Source organism: Lupinus angustifolius, unplaced genomic scaffold (assembly GCF_001865875.1).
Source record: "Lupinus angustifolius cultivar Tanjil unplaced genomic scaffold, LupAngTanjil_v1.0 Scaffold_102_10, whole genome shotgun sequence".
NCBI classification, from domain to species: domain Eukaryota; kingdom Viridiplantae; phylum Streptophyta; class Magnoliopsida; order Fabales; family Fabaceae; genus Lupinus; species Lupinus angustifolius.
The window spans coordinates 126412-145804 of record NW_017724719.1 but is presented as its reverse complement, the minus strand read 5'-3'; the positions used below and the strand labels follow the sequence as shown (position 1 = coordinate 145804).

The following is a 19393-nucleotide window of genomic DNA, read 5'->3' as shown; positions in this document are numbered from 1 at the left end:
TTAGGTAAAGATTTTTATGAAACTAATATGTATTACCACTAATATTTAAATAAAATAAAGATAGGTTAATATAAAAACTCTTATTTTTCTCTTATTTTTTCGATAAATATTAGTAGATACTATTTATTGTGAATGAGACTTACCCATAACTTTATTTACTCTATTACTTAAACCGTTTGTTTAAGAATCGGACCACTTTTGACGCAATGTTCTATTATCATTTTATTTTAAAGAAAATAAAATAATCTATTTACACTTAAGTTAAGTTATATTAGTTACTTTCAATCTTATTCACTGATCGGATCAAATGAATGAAACTTAAAAATAATTTAAAATTCCTTTTTTCTTTCATCACTTAATTATATCACCTGTTTGGTCCGTTAAATTTAAAGAAATTAATGAATGATATCGAGTATAACTTAATTTATGTGATAATGAATCTCTAATATATATGCTATAGATTAAGAAGGAAAATATCTATAATAAAATATAGTAATAAAAAATAGGAATTTCCCTAAACAAACATATACTTTACTGTAATTAGGTAACTATTTATATTTATACTGTTTATAAAGCAAAATTCGATATAGCTATTATTATTGAGTAATTTCTACTTTCCTCTTTCTTCGCCTTTAAAAAAAAAAAAAAATTATATAATCTCATATAATGACGATAAAATATTAAGAGGAAAGAAAAGTTGCACAATATAAACTATGATCACATCTTCTATTTTATAATGTGTCACTATGTATCATGAGTTATGATTGGTCAGAAAAATATTTGATAATAAACTTTTAACTTAAATACATTTTTTAACCAATCATATACGCATAAAATAATACACATTAATTCAACTGCTCCTAAACAGACTTAGTATAAAAAAGATATTATAATTTTTTAAATAAAATATACAAAAATCAAATATTTAATATCATATAATAAGAATATAATTCTACATGTATACAATAACTATCAAGATGTCAAACTTTTACTTTCCACCTTGTACCATACTATAGTATTTATTTGATTGAGATATTATCATTTTACTAACGTTAATGATTATGGAAAGTGAGTAAAGAATTCAAGATTAAATCAATGTTATAAAATTCGGCTCGAACTCGTCGGTTCGACCAGTTCAACTATGAACCGAATATCTAATCAGTTTGAGTCTCTCATCGAATCAGTTTTGCATTAAATCGGATTGACTTGGTCAATTTAAAATGGTCGAATCAATTAAAAAAATAACCAAAATGATATTGTTTTTAGTGAAAATCAAGTATTTTTAATGTATTTGGAGTTATGTTTGTCATTTGTTAGTTTACATCTTAACAAAATCTTCATTGTTTAATTAAAATTTAAGTTTATTATATGTTTTTATTGTACTTAAAACATACTTCATAATATTATGAATTTTTTAGAATTTTAATCTTCATTGCTTGTCATGTTGTTACATAATATTATGACTTTTTTAGAATTTTGAATGCAAAACCAAGTTAACCGGTCCAACCACTGACCCATTGGTTGCACAAGTGACTCACTGACCCAGTACCTGATCGAGTCATTGATTGATCCGAGTTTAATAACACTAACTTAAATATGATTTTCTTCCTATTTTAGGTATGATTTTTTATTTTGGTTCATGTGTTTATTTTATTGTGTATTTGGTCTATTTATTCTGAATTGATTTTTTATTGTCATTTTAACTTGGATAGAAAATACTAATGTGTAAATACTTAGAAAACACAGACTAAATTCATTAAGTTTTAGTCCCTACAATTTATGATTTTTTTAATCCATGTGTTTTTTTATTATGTATTTTGTCATTTTCAAATTAGCATGTGCCATTGGATTTAGCGTGGACAATGGAAATTAACACCACCTTAAAAGAAATGGACTAAGTACCTAAAAATATAAAAACAAGGCTAAGATCAGACAAATGATTGGGTGCCTAAGGTTGAAGCAGGAAATCTAGTGTTCCAAGATGACTTAGCTGCTGACAAAACCATGTACAGACAAATGATTGGGTGCCTAAGGTATATTTGCAACACAAGACCTGACATTGTGTATGATGTAGGCCTGATTAGTAGATTTATGGAGGCACCAACAAGATGTCATCTCCTAGCAGCAAAATGATTGCTTAGATATATCAAAGAAACCATAGATTTTGGTCTGCTACTACCAAACAACTTCAGCAGCAACTTCAGTTATGATATGCTTGGTTTTAGTGATGCTGATTGGTGTGGAGATAAGCTTGACAGAAAAAACACAACAGGGTATCTGTTTATGCTTGACAACTCTCCACTCTCATGGTGCTCAAAGAAACAAGACGTGGTTGCCTTGTCCTCTTGTGAAGCAGAATACATAGCAGCATGTATGGCAACTTGTCAAAGCCTTTGGTTAGACACATTGCTGGTAGAACTGAAGCTAAAGAAAGAAGGTAGTGGCTCAGTATTAATGGTTGACAACAAATCAACCATACATCTTGCCAAGAATCCAGTGGCACATGGTCGTAGCAAACACATTGAGACAAGATTTTATTTTCTAAGAGATCAAGTGAGCAAGGGAAAGTTGAAGATGGTTTTCTGCAGAAGTGAAGAACAACTTGTAGATATCTTCACCAAGCCATTGAAGAAGGAGAGGTTTGAGAAATTAAGGTTGAAGATAGGCATTGTAAGGTTGAATGTTGACTGGATTAAGGAGGAGTGTTGCTAATACATTGTAATTCAGTTTAGTTAGTTAGTTTAGTTGGTGTATACTTTCTGTTTATAGTAAGTAGTTAGTTGGTTGATGCTATAAAAGGAAAGTTCATTTGTAAATAACAAAATATGCTTAATGCAACACACTAGACTATCACTTTACTCTTTAAACATAGTTCTTCTTCTTCTTCTTCTCTGAATAACAACTTCACTTCTTCTCTTGCCTTCTTCTTCTTCCTCTTCTTAGTGCATTCTTCCCTCTTAATCTTGTTCACAATTGAAGTAAATAAACAACATTGGTATCAGGAGCTTTGTTCTAGGTGATTCCTTCGATTGTTGGATCTGTGTGAAAGGGGAAACTCATTGATTCATTCATGGCTACCAACAGTGGCTTCACCATGACACTGCCCACTTTGGACAGCAAGAACTACGAAAGATGGCACATACAGATGAAGGTTCTATTTGGCTATCAAGAAGTACTTGACATAATTCAAGAAGGATATCAATGAGTAGATGAGGATGCAACTGAGGCTCAAAGACTTGTTCACAGAGATTGCAAGAAGAGAGATTGTAAGGCCTTATTCATGATCCATCAACATGTGGATGAATCAAATTTTGAAAAGATTTCCAATGCCAAAATAGCAAAAGAAGCCTGGGACAGTCTTGAAAAATGCTATGTTGGTGCAGAGAAGGTAAAGAAGGTTAAGCTCCAAACCTTGAGAAGAGAATATGAACTGCTACAAATGAGAGATGGTGACACAATTGCAGATTACTTCACCAAAATCAGATCACTGACAAATCTGATGAAGGAATGTGGTGAAGTAATGAGGGATCAGTTGGTAGTAGAAAAGGTATTGAGGACCTTAAACCCCAAATTTGATCATGTGGTTGTTGCCATAGAGGAGTCTAAGGATCTTGAGGTGTTCAAGATTGAAGAATTGCAAAGCACATTAGATGCTCATGAACAAAGAATCAAGGAAAGAAATTCAGAGAGAAACTCTGATCAAGCACTCCAAGCACAAACAAGCAGAAGGCCATTCAATCAAGGCAACTTCACAAAGAAACTTAAGAACAAATGGAAACTTGACAAAGGAAGAACCTATGAAGGAACTAGGTATGATTCCAACTCATTCTCTGGAAACAGAGGCAGTGGACAAGACCAGATGCTACAGAGAAACAAGAAGAAGTTTGATAAGAAGAAAATTCAATGCTTTAATTGCAAGAATTTTGGTCATTTTGAAGCCAGGCTGGCTCAAGAGGAGGAATCTGAGGAGGAACAGGTCCTACTAATGGTCACATATGAAAAAGAGGTCAAGGATGACTGCTGGTATCATGACACAGGGTGCTCTAACCATATGTCAGGCAACAAGGATTGATTTGAGAGACTTGATGAGAATGCCAAGAGTAGAGTGAAATTTTCTGATCATAGCTCCATCAATGCTGAGGGAGTTGGAGATATCTCAATGAGGAGGAAGGATGGAAAGAGTGCTAGTATCAAAAATGTTCTGTATGTGCTCAAGATGAAAAGTAACCTACTTAGCCTTGGCCAACTACTTGAGAAAGGTTATGAAATGACCATGGCAAATAAGATGTTAAATGTGTATGACTGTGACAAGAATCTCATCTTGAGAGTTCCACTATCCAAAAATAGAACCTTCAAGATTGGGATTCAAGTCAACAATCATAAGTGCCTATTATCTAAGACAACTCATAATAATTGGACTTGGCATCAGAGATATGGCCATCTAAATTTCAAGAGCCTTGAGCTTCTGAGCAGGAAAGGAATTGTCACTGGACTACCACCAATTAGTAGTCCAAGCACACTGTGTGATGATTGCCTGTCAAGCAACCAAACTAGGAGCAGTTTTGTGGCAAAGGGATTCCTTCAAAAACAAGGCCTAGACTATGATGAGGTTTTTGCCCCTGTTGCAAGGTTGGAAACCATAAGGTTGGTGGTATCATTAGAAAGCTATAAAGGTTGGTGCATTCAACAAATGGATGTAAAGTCAGCATTCTTGAATGGGCCATTAGAAGAATTGTATGTTGCTCAACCACCTGGATTTGAAATAGTAGGGAGTGAAGGATTGGTGTACAGATTGCATAAGGCTTTGTATGGCCTCAAGCAAGCACCAAGGGTCTGGAATAAGAGGATTGATGGGTTTCTGTTAAAGCTTGGCTTCTCCAAATGCACAGCTGAGTATGATGTCTACTTAAGAGGTGCAAAATTGAATAAATTGATAATTGTGTACCTATATGTAGATGATCTCTTAGTAACAGACAGTGATGTTAGTGAGATCAATTCATTCAAGCAAGATATGAAGAGTCAGTTTAATATGAGTGATCTAGGAAACCTATCCTACTTCATAGGGATAGAATTTACTATAATCAAAGGAGGAATTGTTATACATCAGAAAAAATACATTGCTGATGTTTTGAGAAGATTCAACATGTCAAACTACAACTCTGTTTCAACGCCTGTTAAATCTAGTGTTCCAAGATGATTTAGCTGCTGACAAAACCATGTACAGACAAATGATTGGGTGCCTAAGGTATATTTGCAACACAAGACCTGGCATTGTGTATGATGTAGGCCTGATTAGTAGATTTATGGAGGCACCAACAAGATGTCATCTCCTAGCAGCAAAAAGATTGCTTAGATATATCAAAGGAACCATAGATTTTAGTCTGCTGCTACCAAACAACTTCAACAACTTCAGTTATGATATGCTTGGTTTTAGTGATGCTGATTGGTGTGGAGATAAGCTTGACAGAAAAAACACATCAGGGTATCTGTTTATGCTTGGAAACTCTCCACTCTCATGGTGCTCAAAGAAACAAGACATGGTTGCCTTGTCCTCTTATGAAGCAGAATACATAGCAGCGTGTATGACAACTTATCAAAGCCTTTGGTTAGACACATTGCTGGTAGAACTGAAGCTAAAGAAAGAAGGTAGTGGCTCGGTATTAATGGTTGACAACAAATTAACCATACATCTTGCCAAGAATCCAGTGGCGCATGGTCGTAGCAAACACATTGAGACAAGATTTCATTTTCTAAGAGATCAAGTGAGCAAGGGAAAGTTGAAGATGGTTTTCTGCAGAAGTGAAGAACAACTTGTAGATATCTTCACCAAGCCATTGAAGAAGGAGAGATTTGAGAAATTAAGGTTGAAGATAGGCATTGTAAGGTTGAATGTTTACTGGATTAAGGAGGAGTGTTGCTAATACTTTGTAATTCAGTTTAGTTGGTGTATACTTTCTGTTTATAGTAAGTAGTTAGTTGGTTGATGCTATAAAAGGAAAGTTCATTTGTAAATAACAAAATATGTTTAATGCAACACACTAGACTCTATCACTTTACTCTCTAAACATAGTTCTTCTTCTTCTTCTCTGAATAACAGCTTCACTTCTTCTCTTGCCTTCTTCTTCTTCCTCTTCTTAGTGCATTCTTCCCTCTTCATCTTGTTCACAATTGAAGTAAATAAACAACAAAAATGACATCGTAACTTTTAAAAGCTTTAAACTACCATAATTTTTAACATAGTCGACATTCAAATTTATGATCGTATAATCAAGAATATGTCAAATAATCATGTATTAGTAGGCCACTTTAAATTAGGAAAGTGAACTTATATCATCTTAGAAAATGTCTCTCAATCCAAATGTTTCTCATTTGTTTTAGAGAATTAGTTTGATATTTGTTTTATTTCTTTTTCTTTTAGAAGTTTTCATTTTAATATATATAAAAAATTAAGATACATATTAATCAATGAGTGGATTTAAGGAGATAAATTATCCTTTAATATGATTAGACACTTTATTCTTTTTATTTTAATAATGACTTTAATTATTTTTGATAAAAATGGTTAGGATGATGTTAATAATCCTTTTTTGAGAAAAAATAACCATGCTCAGAATTTGTAATATCATGACATACTTACTCTTAAACTACATATAAAAAATAAAATATCTTCTCATCTTCAAAAATCTGTACAAATCACCCAACATAATTTAACTTCTTATGTGATACTTTAGTTTATCCTCGCTAAAGAAAAGATGTCGTGTTTGGTGTTAAAATAGTTGAGCTTTTGTTAGTCGGTTAGTTAATTTGGTTAGGGTAGTTAATGTTTTCTTCCCTTTATATAGATGATTCAATGTAACTTTGGAATTCAATTCAACATGGTATCAGAGCAATAATCATCATCATTCATCAATCATCAAAGTGAGAAGAAGTTGGAGTTTGATCAAGGGAAATTCATCATCATATTCAGAACCCTCAAACAAAGAACTCCTTCATTTTTCTTCCTTTATGTTTTCTTCTTCCTTGATCCGAGGTTAAATTCTCATCATATATTGAAGAATGCTCAATCAAGTTTATATCATCAAGAATTAATAAGAAAGAGGACTATCAAGACTCATTCAAGAACTTCATCAAGAAATAAAGTGCAACTCTTTTACTACTTCTAGCATCTCGGATAGCATCCATTGCAACTTAATAAAGAAGTCTTCATATCTGGAATCATGTTTACGTAAAGTGTCTATATCTGTTCTGGGACCATGCATATATGATCCAAAAGTGAAAATTTTGGCAATTGCTTCGTGCACCCGATGTTTATTGAGTCCTTTGGCCCGGCTAATGGTTTTGATTTGTTAGAAAAGTCTTGGCTTTGGTAAATATACGTTCTTTTCATATTCTTTATCATTTACCCATATTATTATTTTTTTCTTTGCTACTCTATTTTCTTTACACCTCTCTCATTAAACACACAATACTTTGGTGGGTATTTTACATCATTGAAGCAGTATATTAGAGCAGTATATTAGGATCAAAATTCAGATCCATTTTCTCTCTTTCATCCATTATGGTTGGTTTGGTTGGTTAAGCTTCTATCGAAATAGATGGTTAAGCTTTGGATGAAGTTGCTTCTGCCCTATGGTGGTTAAGCGTCAGATTGCTTCACATTCAGATTTCAAGACTAGGAGATGAAGATTCGCTCACTAGCAAAAGGAGGTATTAGAGTATATCATTGTGTTCAACACAATTATTTCAAGCTTGGAATGCTTAATACATTCCAGCTTGCGGGGATGTTAAAATAATTGAGCATTGATTAGTTGGTTAATTAGTTTAGCTAGGATAATTAGATTTTCTATCATTTATATAAAAGATTCACTGTAATTTTGGAATTCAATTCAATAACATTTTCTCATTCTTTCTTGTTCATCAAGAATCTTTTATCCATGTCTACTACCATTTTAACATTTGACATTTGAAAATATAATTCCAATCATAATCAATAACCAAACCTCATTTTCTTTATAAACCAAAAAAAGATTTAGTTCTTAAATTTATGCATAAACCTATTTGATTATCAAAAAGTAAAAACTAAAGTTAGTATGTAAATATTGTGAATATGAGTCAATATAATATATATTATGAGTCATAAACAATATTAAAATGACAAATATAACTTATATTTAATATTTTTAGGAATTAAATTGATATAGACTTAATTTTTTGATAGATGAAAAAAATTATTCACTCTACATAAAAACACATTTTTAAATAAAAAAAAGATACAATTTTAAAAAAATAATACTGTTTTCTCTCGATTGTCTATCTGTTTCTTTTTTCTTATTCCTCCTCTCTTCCATTAAAAAAAAAAAAAAACTTCATGTGTTAAATAAAACATAACAATATATATATTTTAAAAAATCGTTAGGGGAACCGCGAACACGTTCCTTTTTCACCATCATCACAATAATCTCGCTGGGATCTACAGAACAAGAAGAAAAAATTATTTTCCATTCAAATTCTCTCCAAAACAAACAATGGAAATTCTCTTATGAAATAACCGTTTCCATTTTCCAACTCCTAACAATGGAGTCCGAACTCAACAACCTTCATCACATCCCTCTCCCGCCAAAACAACTACCCAACCCGACGACCCGCGACGATCGTCCTCTCCTCAACTCTCTCTCCATCTCCACCACCACCGCCGCCGCCTCCACCGACGAACTCGAGAAGAAATTCGCGGCGTTCGTCCGGCGCGATGCGTACGGCACCATGGGATGCGGCGAGTTGCCGACGAAGGAGAAGGTGCTGCTCGGCTTGGCGCTCGTGACGTTGGTTCCGGTGAGGGTGGTTTTAGCGATGACGGTTTTGTTGTTCTATTACGTGATATGTAGGGTTTGCACGATGTTATCGGTTCCGAATCGAGAGGAGGAAATGCAGGAAGATTATGCGCATATAGTAGGGTGGAGGAGGATCGTGATTGTTCAGTGTGGAAGAGCGCTCGCTAGGGTCATGCTTTTCATTCTAGGGTTTTATTGGATCAGCGAGTCTTATCGGATTCCAAATTCCAATGAAAAGTCTTCCACTCAGGTTTCCTTATAAATTTTCTTAATTCATTTTTTTACTCAAAATGCTATTTAGTTTTGAATGCATGCTTTCAAATTGCAAAATTATTATGATTCTTTATTTAGATAGATAGATAGATTAATTTCATGTCGCATTCAGCTTAGGATAGGAGAACATGTTATTTGATCATGTATTGTATTGTTCATTATTATTATTATTATCAATTAAAAAGGTAATATGGTTTATTCATTTAATTTCTGAAAGTCGTGAGAATGTTGTCCCATTCGATGGCAGCATTTTGTAGACGGAACAGAATGTATGGATGTTCTTATTTGATTGATGTGTTTTTTTTAATAAATGGAACACAATAGGACATGTGGATTAAAAAGTAGCATGTTTTGATTATACTAAAAAGTTGGAACCAAAAGAACAAAACAGGAGACTCTAACCGGTCCATTGTGTTGCTTTAAATGGGAATGAATTATTACACAAATAATATGAAGATTCCTTAAAGATAAAGATTTGAGCCTTAAAGACTCCCCTGTCAAAGGATTAGTTTTAATACCCTGGAAAAACAAATAATAATAATAATAGCAACAACAACATGAAGATCCTGCCCCCCTTTTAAAAAAATATTTACCATTTCCTTTATCTGATTTTCTATGCAAGTTTTGCTGCTAATCTATTATGTACCGAATGAGAAGTTTTACTTTACTTATCTCTTCCTTCTTTTTCAATGGAAGAAGGAAGACAAACATGAGCCTGAAGAGATGGGAAGACCTGGTGTAATCATATCTAATCACGTGTCTTACTTGGATATTTTCTATCACATGTCTACCTCGTTCCCAAGCTTCGTTGCTAAGGTTTGTGATGATGGGACAAGTTTTTCCCTCCCCTTTAATGATCTTCAACACACTCTTCATTATTGACCTTTAGTTTTGCTACTGATGCTTTTTCTTTCAAATGCTTTATTTCAATCTTGGATCTCATTGATGAAGAAATCGGTGGCTAAACTTCCTTTCATTGGTCTCATCAGGTTTGTTGTCTCATTTTATTGATTTCTTCATCTTTAGTTCTCTGGGTGCTTCCTTTTTATTCTTATTTCAGTGAGGTTGAATTTTACTAGTAGTCTATTAAGGTAATTTAGTTATGATAACTATATTTAATGAAACAAGAATGGTGCATTTTATCTGCTTTAACGTACATTATTGTTTCCTTATTAGAAGGACTATTTGGAATCCAGTGCTTACATTTATGGCATGTTTTGTGACAGCAAGTGCCTTGGTTGTGTCTATGTTCAGCGGGAATCAAAATCATCAGACTTCAAGGGTGTTTCAGGTACATAGACTGTTGGTGTGTGTGCGCTTTGTAATGATTCTGAAAACATGTGCAACTTAAATAAAGTCAAATCTCCTGTCTTCATCCCTCTTCTCCTTCTGTGTACTACTCTTCATATTTTAATGCCATCTAATTGCATGAGGTCTTTTCGTGTTAAATTTTTAAATTGTTTAAGAAAACAATGGTTACCACTTACCATGGTGTGCTTGATTTGCGTGGGGCTTGTTGGTTCCTTCGTAGTAGTATATTTTCAGTGCGTATTTGTAACAGTGATTGGGATTGAAGAACTTTCATTTGGATTATCTTGATTGAAATGTCTGCAATAACTTTTCTTAGAACGGGCAGTAGGTTGTGCCTATTAACAATTTATTTTGAGTATGTATGGAGTTTGGAATCTATTTGGGTAGATTGGTATGGGAAATAAAAAAGCTGTAATTGGTGACAGGATGAAATATGGGAATTACTCTTTGGATTCTTATCAACATATGCATGTTTTGAAAAAATAGCCAGGTGATAAGATTCAATATTATTCTCATGTAGAAGCACATTATCAATGTTTCCATTCTACTCAAGCCTTCGTTCAGTTATTTTTCTTTTTAAATGAGGTAAGAAGAAATTAAGACAAGTAGTTATTTAGATATAGAAATTGAATTATTTAGCAATATGGTGTTTTAGCAAAGGTGAAAGAATAACCAGTGTATCACTTACAAATTCAGGTTACCTCTTGATTGGAACACTAATTAAGTGCTAATCATCAGAGTATTTAAGGTTTCACTTATACAGAAAACAGTTCTCTATCTTTTTGGTGGCTCTGGCATAACATGTGGTTAACTAACATTTGATCGAAATTAAACCATTTTTACTATACTTCAATTTAGTGATTACTTGTTGAGTTGCTGTAGTATTTGAGTTTTCCTTTTGGCATCTAGAAGTAACCTAGCTATTTGGCATGTTTAGATATCTCCCAACTATCTCCCAGCTATGCCTATTCATTTGTATTAGTATGTCAGCCTAGGATCTTACTGCTTTGTTTAAATATGAATTGTCTTTCTCGTGTTGCAAGTTGTGGATAGACTTGATACCCTGTCCAATATTTCTTTGGGGAAAATTAGACCCTGAACTTATTTTCCTGCAGCTATTGTCACTGAAAGAATTCGAGAAGCTCATCAGAATTCGTCTGCTCCGATAATGATGCTATTTCCAGGTTATCATCCTTTTTATATGGTCTTTTTGACTGGGGAGGGTATAGCAATCACCAACTTGTTTCTTTCATTGTCATTTTTGCTTGATTTAATTTTGAGTTTAAAATCTGTGCACTGATAGTGTAGAGTTTTTTATATTATCAATACATCATCCACCATTGATTTGTATTATTTTTGTTTGAGAGTCAATGGTGGTTAATAAATCAATGGTGAATAATTTACTGATAGTGTAAAAAATACTTACACCGTCCGTGTGTATACATATTAAATCATTTATTTTTCTTATGCATCTTGTATTTTCATTGATAGTGATAGAAAGTATTATTTTTGTCATTCTTTTCTAAAAAAATTATATTTTTTTCTAAATTAATCTCATGATAAAAGTTGCTGCCTTTCAGCTACTGCAAATTTCTTTTGAAAGTGAATGTGTCCAGAGTCTTCATTATTTTATTTTTAAAAAGTATTTTTCAACCTTAAGATCCATCTGTTCTATTTCTAGTTACTTCATCTCTCATATATCTTTACCTTCAATATTGTTCTATGCCTTAAATATCTGTACTTTTATTAACTTATTCTCCTTTGCTAGTATGTGAAGTATTGGTGCATACAATAGCTCTATCGTGACATGTTCCAGTTAAAATTTATTTATCTTCTCATTTTTAAATTCCTTTTGTACATTGAAGTTTGTATCAGTCGGTAAAATATCATAAAAGGGAATGGGACAATCTTATTTAGTCATGCATAATGACCTTCTCAAAATTGTTTAAGTAATGCTATTTTTGGTGTTCTACAGAAGGTACAACCACAAATGGAGAGTACATCCTCCCATTCAAGACTGGTGGTTTTTTGGCAAGCGCTCCAGTACTTCCTATAATTTTAAGTTTTCATTACCAGAGGTTTAGCCCCGCCTGGGATTCCATTTCTGGGGTAAGTATTTGCGCAGTAGTAATGTTTCATGGTTCTGAATTCTGATGATAAAAGATATATTTGTATAAAAAATCTAAGCTGCTTTGTTCCGTTAAATAATTACAAGCTTAGAGTTGTACCTTGGATGTAAAAAAGTTATCCACTTAAACCCTTTTCTAATTGAAGTTTAATCTCATATTTGAAAGTTGTGTGATTGCAACTTGCCAGTGGTTGTATATACTCCTTCCTATAAGGCACTGAAACACCATTTTGGTGCTGTATCACCTGTAGGACATTGACTCATGTATGACACATGATGGCATGTGCCCAGTTTATTTTTTTTTTGGCTCCAACATAACTACAATATTATGAATCTTTTTCTTAATTTGGTTTGTCCTCCAGTCTGTCTTGTTGTCATATTGTGTGTCCATGCAGTGCCTGTACTGCTAAATACTTTACACTCGGCCTCCATGCAGGATCTGGGAATGGTTACTCACTATTGCAGATGGAGAGTCATTTAACTCATTTGCTAATGCTTTCATGTGTAAATGTATATGGTAGTTGATGCATTCAGAGCTGATAAAAAACCAACTTATGTGGTTTAAATTGTACCTTGATTGCAATAAATTCTTTTTTTGAAAAACATTATCTGCACACTTACAAAGCTAATAAGTGTTCTATGATTTTTTTTGCAGATTTAATTTTGAAAGAGTAACCTATCCCTTCGTAATTTTTTGTTTAAACTTTAACGTACACTATATTGGCAGGCACGCCATGCTATTTTTCTTCTCTGCCAGTTTGTAAACTATATGGAGGTGACAAAGTTACCTGCTTACTATCCCTCACAACAGGAGAAGGATGACCCCAGACTTTATGCTAATAATGTTCGAAGGTTGATAGCCAGTGAGGTATGTAACTTCTAAATTTTAATAAAATTAATATATTTTGCAAATCATGTGTTCAAAATTCTGGAAACAACTTGTTCGCTTGCGAGGGTAGGATTGCATACATCTACCCTCCCATACCCCATAAGGTGGGAGCCACATATATTGGAAAACCCTGTAATATATTTTACAAATCCTACACTGTAACATGGTTCTTCCATAAGTAGTAAGGCATAATATGGTACTCTCAGGTTTCTACAGTAAAGTAAATAGAGAGAGATTAACACCAGTTTACTATTTCACACTTTCACATTTGTTTTTTATCATGTTGATGAGTTGATCTTGCATTCCAAATTTTATAGTCATTCATATTTTTTCGCTTGAAACGACAAAGACACTATTACGAGTGGAATTGAAGACATGAAAGTTAGTAAATCAAGTAAGGTATGCAGACTTGATAGTAGAATAAAGAGCAACACAACTTGTAATGAGTGCCACTTTTAATTTTATTTATAGATATTATAAATAATTAGAGTGTCCAACCCCACCCAGCTGTTATATAAATAATTAGAATGGTAATAATGTTGTATGCCTGGATAATTGATTTTGTGTTTAGTGTATCATGTTTTGCTCAAAAGTTTCACACAAATGATTGAATGTAACCATTGGGTATACTATTTAATTCTATTCCTTTTAGTTTTGACTTTCATTGCCACTTTTCTGTATTTTCTTTACTATCAAGCATTGGATGTTGAAAATAAAAAAATCACCACTACTTTTACTTTGCAGTATTGAATTTTCAATTTCATTCATGTAGAGTAAGTTACTTGGCTCCATATTTCTGTATTACTGACTATTTTGTGAAAGGCAGTGGTTATTAATTACTAGTAGAAGAAAAAGGGGGTAAAATATATCATGTACTGTTTTAACCTGCTTGATATTGTTTATATGTTTTGATTGCAGGGTAATTTGATACTTTCAGATGTTGGGCTGGCTGAAAAAAGAATATATCACTCTGCTCTCAATGGTAATAATAGCCTGCATGGTGTTTTGCATCAGAAAGACAATTGATAATTTTAGAAGGGCCATGTAACCTCAGATTTGAATCTTCTGTTTCATGTTCCTGCAGGTTTGTTTTCCCAATGCTAATTCGGCTTCGTCATCTGTATATTCATTGTATGGTTCTATTATGTGAGCAAAGAACAAAGTTAATAACTTAATATAGAAATCATATGCAAAGTATTCATATATGGAAATGTATGTATCTGATTTTGTATGCCAGCTTCTGGAGTGAGTCCTGTTTTCAGAGCAGAAGCCTTCTGAGACTTGTTTTTTGGTTGGTCAGTTTGTCTCCAGAAGTGATTTAAAATGTCATTGCTAATTCTGATTATTCTTAAGAGGGAGATTTTAGGATGTAAAGATTGTAACCTGGTAATGATTTTAACTTTGACAAGTGCTAATGCTTTACTTGGTAGGAGTTTACATGGGGAATGCAGAGAAGCATAAGTATATGAAGTATTTAATTTGACTTTATTTTATTGAACTATTTACAACTTAAGCAAGCTTTTGTGATGCTTGTGCATCCCATTAAAAACAAAGGGAGAAACATACAATTCTCAGAAGATCCTTGTTTGCTATTGATACGCCATTAAATAAAAATGTCTAACTTGAAGATAACATTAAAAGTTGTGAAATTGAGTGAAGTAAGTTGAGATTATAATGTAATTTAGATTTTTTTGGTTAGTGTAGCTGATAGTTGGAGACTAATAAATCCTTTTCTAAATGTAGAGATAATTGAAGTAAACTGTCTTTACCCATCTTTTATGGATACATGATAACTTTAATTTGATTTAAATTAATTCAAAAGTGGATGTATCATTATTCATTATTAACTTTAAATACAAAATAACTAGGTGAGCTTTTTCTAAAAAAAAGTGGTTACTTTTATATGCTTGGAATTCTCGATCCACATAGAACTTATTTAAAAGAATTAATCAATTGTTTGATTTACAAATTTCAAATACAGATCATATAATTAGGAGAGTGCCGAGCGCTTAAAGAATCAAGGATTGAACCTTGTACGGGAAGTATTGTACTACTGTATTCAACACATTCTTTTTAACTGTAGAACTCAACTCATTAAAAATCTAAGTTTTGATTTCCAGCATAAAATCTCCATTCTTTGATTCCCAACCAGCCTATGAATATCTTTTACATTAAAACAAATGGTGGATAATTTACATGCTAATGCCAAGAAGCGAATACAACAGACAGTGGTGATGCTTTCATTCATTAGTTCCTTATACAGCTCCGAAAGGATCTTTATTAGTTTCAAGTGAACAGGAGAATGACATATCAATGAGAATCCTCGGAACTATTAATGGACTTCCTTAATTTCAATGCCTTTGAAGCATTGAGATTGAGGTCAAACAATTGAATATTTGAAGCCACTTCAAACACTTTTCTTTTCATTATAACTAGTAGGATACATGTGCATTCGCATGGGTAAAAATGTGATTTGCGTTAATTTATTTAAACAGTAAAAAATAAATTGTAAATTAAAAGTTGGTTATTATTAACTCATGGAAGATGATTTTTATGTATTTGAATGACTTAATGTTAAACATATAACTTAGATTTAGATTTAGTATTAAACATATAACTTAGGTTTAGTGTTATGTTCTTCAATTTCTTATTTTCAGTAATTCACTTATAGAATTAACATAATAGAGCATAAAAAATTAAGAACAATATTGTTCCATGGTTAATAAGAAGATGTGTCTAAATCTTTGTTTGGAGATTTTCGAGTAATGCCTCGTCTGGAACAATAAAAAATTAAGGATAAAACGCATTTGCAAGGTTCTGATTTTAAAATATAACTTAAATACTATTTTTAAATTCATAATGTATGTAAAACAAATTCTATAATTTTTCAGCATTAAATATATAATTTAGACTTAGTGTTATGTTCTTTAATTCCTTGTTTTCAATAATTCACTTATAGAATTAACATGATAGAGTATAAAAAAATAAGAACTCTAAAAACCTTTGTTCCATGGTTATTAATATTTTTCTTATAATTGAAACAATCATATTGCATTAGTATGTCAAATATTATTTTTGTAGCTTTTATGTTAGGAAGGTTAGTAACTATTACATATAATAATGTCTTAAAATTAATTAGGAATTCAAGTATTCATATACTTCACATATAATAATATGTTAAAACTAATTACTCTTTCAGGTATTCGACATTCATATTTCAATATATAGCAGAATGTACTTAATGTATTGAACAATATTTAGTACTTCAAGATTTGGCCATGACATTTGGATATCCAAAATATGTGGAGGGTAAGATAGATGTTTGGTAATTGTACTGTGTAAACATGACAATGTTATGCTACCATGTCATCCTAAAAATCCAAGTCATTCGGCTTTGATATGTTTTGTCACCTTCGAAAGATGACAACTGAGTGGAATTTGGAAGTGGGCTTTGTAGTAGGTCCAAGTCTAAGTCAACCGACAATCTCTTGGTTGGAGTTACAACTTGAATATGGTTCGAATCATGATCAACAGTAATAGAGATAGACTACCGATAAAAGTTATAAAAAAAATATAAATGTATTAGAGATATGAGATTATTTACCTTTGCACTTAAAATATTGTAAAAGAAAGTATGTGATACACTAACAGATTCTATTTGAAAGGAATCATTCAAGTCAGACTTCTCATTCATTTCAATAGAATTTAATGGTTGTTTAGTAGCACGTAAGATTAGTTAATTAACAGTGAAATGCAAATATTAATAATCTCAAAGACAATATTCATAATAAGAGGAAATTTTTTATAAAGTACCTCAAATATCCCAATTTGATCAAGTATAATTTTGGTCAAATTTGGATCCTCGGAGAGTCTTATGTGGTATGATGGTTATACTTTCACCCTTAGGGCCATAGTTCTTGCAAGGAGAACATCCAGAATTAAAATGAACATCTTCGGATCATCTTCACCTTCCTATATAGACACATAAGCAAAGAATTATCAATTATAAATAATTATTACAGTATGAATTTCATTGAAAGGTAGGAAATAAATCTATCTTCAAAAGAAATGTTAATATTAAACTTACTGTAAGCATCTGATTTCTGAGGTCACTTGTAGATATGCCAATTATGTGAGCACATTGGCGATCCCAGAAAACTAACTTGCCACTTCATTTTGGTGAATGACCTTAATGCCTAGTTTGTACCTAAGATTAAAAAAAGTGTGTTATTAACAATTTTCATGATGAAAATAACAATACAAATAGAATATATATGAACACTTCTAATATAAGAAAAAAATGTTACCTAGGGAAGACCTCTTATTGTAAGTGTCACACTTGCATGTGAAAGGACCATCTCTGCCAGTGGCCTTCTTTGTACATTTAGTGCATCCATCAAAGTGCCAACCTTGTTTGCCAATGATAAACATCGATGTTATCCCAACGGTTACGCACATATGATTTCCTGTAGACAATTTAAAAAAGGGTTAGATAGCTATTAAATATCAAATATATAACAATGATATAAATTGTTAACACACCTCATTGGATGTAGGATCAGAAATTTCAGAAATACTCTTCAATTCAGCTTTATACATAAAATGATCATTGGATAAGTTAGAATACTGTGAAAAGGTACTTATAATCAAATTAAATTGTCTACGTCTAAACTAAAGAGCACACCTCTCTTTGTACTCCTCAATTTTAACAATTTCTTCATTTACTAATATCTTTGATCCACACCATGAGTTGGAAAGAGTGGGTGGATACTTACCTAGAATACATTACATATGTTAGCAGAATAATGACTACATGAGTTTGTCCTTCCTTGACTCTAGCATGAGTTAGCAGAATAATCATAGGTTCACTAATAGGTCGATTGTTATAGTACTAAACAATTTCATAACATGTGATTCTCATAAAGTACAATTAATGACATCACCGCTACTCAGAACATAAAATAATATCAAAACTTATAAAGATAAATATAGAAACTAAAGATAGAGTAAATTACCTAAATCTTACAGACTAAAAATATCTTTCTTCATATTTGCTTTTATCTCGGAGAATAAGAACTTATCAAAAGCACCGATAAACCAAACCATAAACCAGTTATTATAGTCATAAGACATAAAATAAATAGGATTCCAAAAAAATAGGACATAAGTACTTTAACCTTGCCTATTAATAAACCAGTCTTGTAGTTCCCAAATATGATGTCACTAAAATTTTGAAATCATATTCCATTTCAGGAATATCAAGAAATTTCTCTGTTTCAGGGTGGTACCAGCAATAAATTGCATTCTGTAAACATGGTCACATGCCTTAAATTAAAGGTCATTGTGCAAGACATTGAAATTGTGCATCACATAAGTTGTATTCTCAACAAAACATTTTCTCCCTTCATTAAACTCAATTTTTTAACAAACACTTATATTTTGTGCCACTACATTGATAAAAAAAACCAAAATAACTTTACAAAATGTTTAAAATATTGTTACCTTAGAATCCATCAATATCATTTACAAATGTCTAGGTTTGGGTGATATTTGGACATACCAAATTTCAGTGATAAATGAGTATGTGAAAGTGAACTTTTTACACAGAAGTCATATAAAAGAACAAACCTGGTTAACACCGAGTAGATACATTCATTAGTAGAAATACATTAATATAAATTAGTCGCTTGGTATGCCTTTAATCAATAAAGAAAATATAATGAGCACTGGAATTATTTTGGCTACAATTATGAAGTATATGAATACGACTATTTATTAAAACAATCGATAACAAGTGCATAAAAGTTTGCATTATAATAACCCTATAAATACAAATGTAAAATTAGCATCACACTATGTATTGTAATCTAAGTATATCATATTAGGACATAATCTAACTCCTTACATTTTAGCATGCTTGCGTTTACAACATAAAAAGAACACAATGACATTTGAGAACAACTA

The 19393-nt window shown here is 32.1% G+C and overlaps 2 protein-coding genes across 4 annotated transcripts; both read left to right on the top strand.

Annotated features, from left to right (window-relative positions):
• The first annotated feature begins 3280 nt into the window (after nt 1-3280).
• Nucleotides 3281-4072, top strand: LOC109339761. The gene has a single exon (XM_019577276.1). The coding sequence runs from the start codon at nt 3281-3283 to the stop codon at nt 4070-4072; it is 792 nt and encodes a 263-aa protein (XP_019432821.1).
• A 4348-nt stretch (nt 4073-8420) lies between these two features.
• Nucleotides 8421-14917, top strand: LOC109339760 (lysophospholipid acyltransferase LPEAT1-like). Of its 3 annotated transcripts, none has more exons than XR_002106706.1 (9): nt 8421-9078; nt 9798-9917; nt 10053-10090; nt 10328-10392; nt 11528-11596; nt 12388-12521; nt 13268-13408; nt 14348-14513; nt 14667-14917. XR_002106706.1 is itself a non-coding variant. In XM_019577275.1 (9 exons), the coding sequence occupies exons 1-9, from the start codon at nt 8575-8577 to the stop codon at nt 14531-14533; spliced, it is 1152 nt and encodes a 383-aa protein (XP_019432820.1). In that variant the 5' UTR covers nt 8421-8574; the 3' UTR covers nt 14534-14917. The 3 variants fall into 3 exon arrangements, 2 of the variants coding, with proteins under 2 accessions (XP_019432820.1, XP_019432819.1); XM_019577275.1 differs by having other exon boundaries at nt 9801-9917; nt 14348-14411; nt 14514-14917; XM_019577274.1 differs by having other exon boundaries at nt 14348-14411; nt 14514-14917.
• The last annotated feature ends 4476 nt before the right edge of the window (nt 14918-19393 follow it).

Bases quoted from the DNA above. Each gene is read 5' to 3' on its own strand.
- LOC109339760 (XM_019577274.1), top strand. From the start codon at position 8,575: ATGGAGTCCGAACTCAACAACCTTCATCACATCCCTCTCCCGCCAAAA. The intron at 9,079-9,797 runs GTTTCCTTATAA...TTTCAATGGAAG, and splicing joins ATGAAAAGTCTTCCACTCAG to AAGGAAGACAAACATGAGCC. The intron at 12,522-13,267 runs GTAAGTATTTGC...CTATATTGGCAG, and splicing joins CCTGGGATTCCATTTCTGGG to GCACGCCATGCTATTTTTCT.
- LOC109339761 (XM_019577276.1), top strand. From the start codon at position 3,281: ATGATCCATCAACATGTGGATGAATCAAATTTTGAAAAGATTTCCAAT.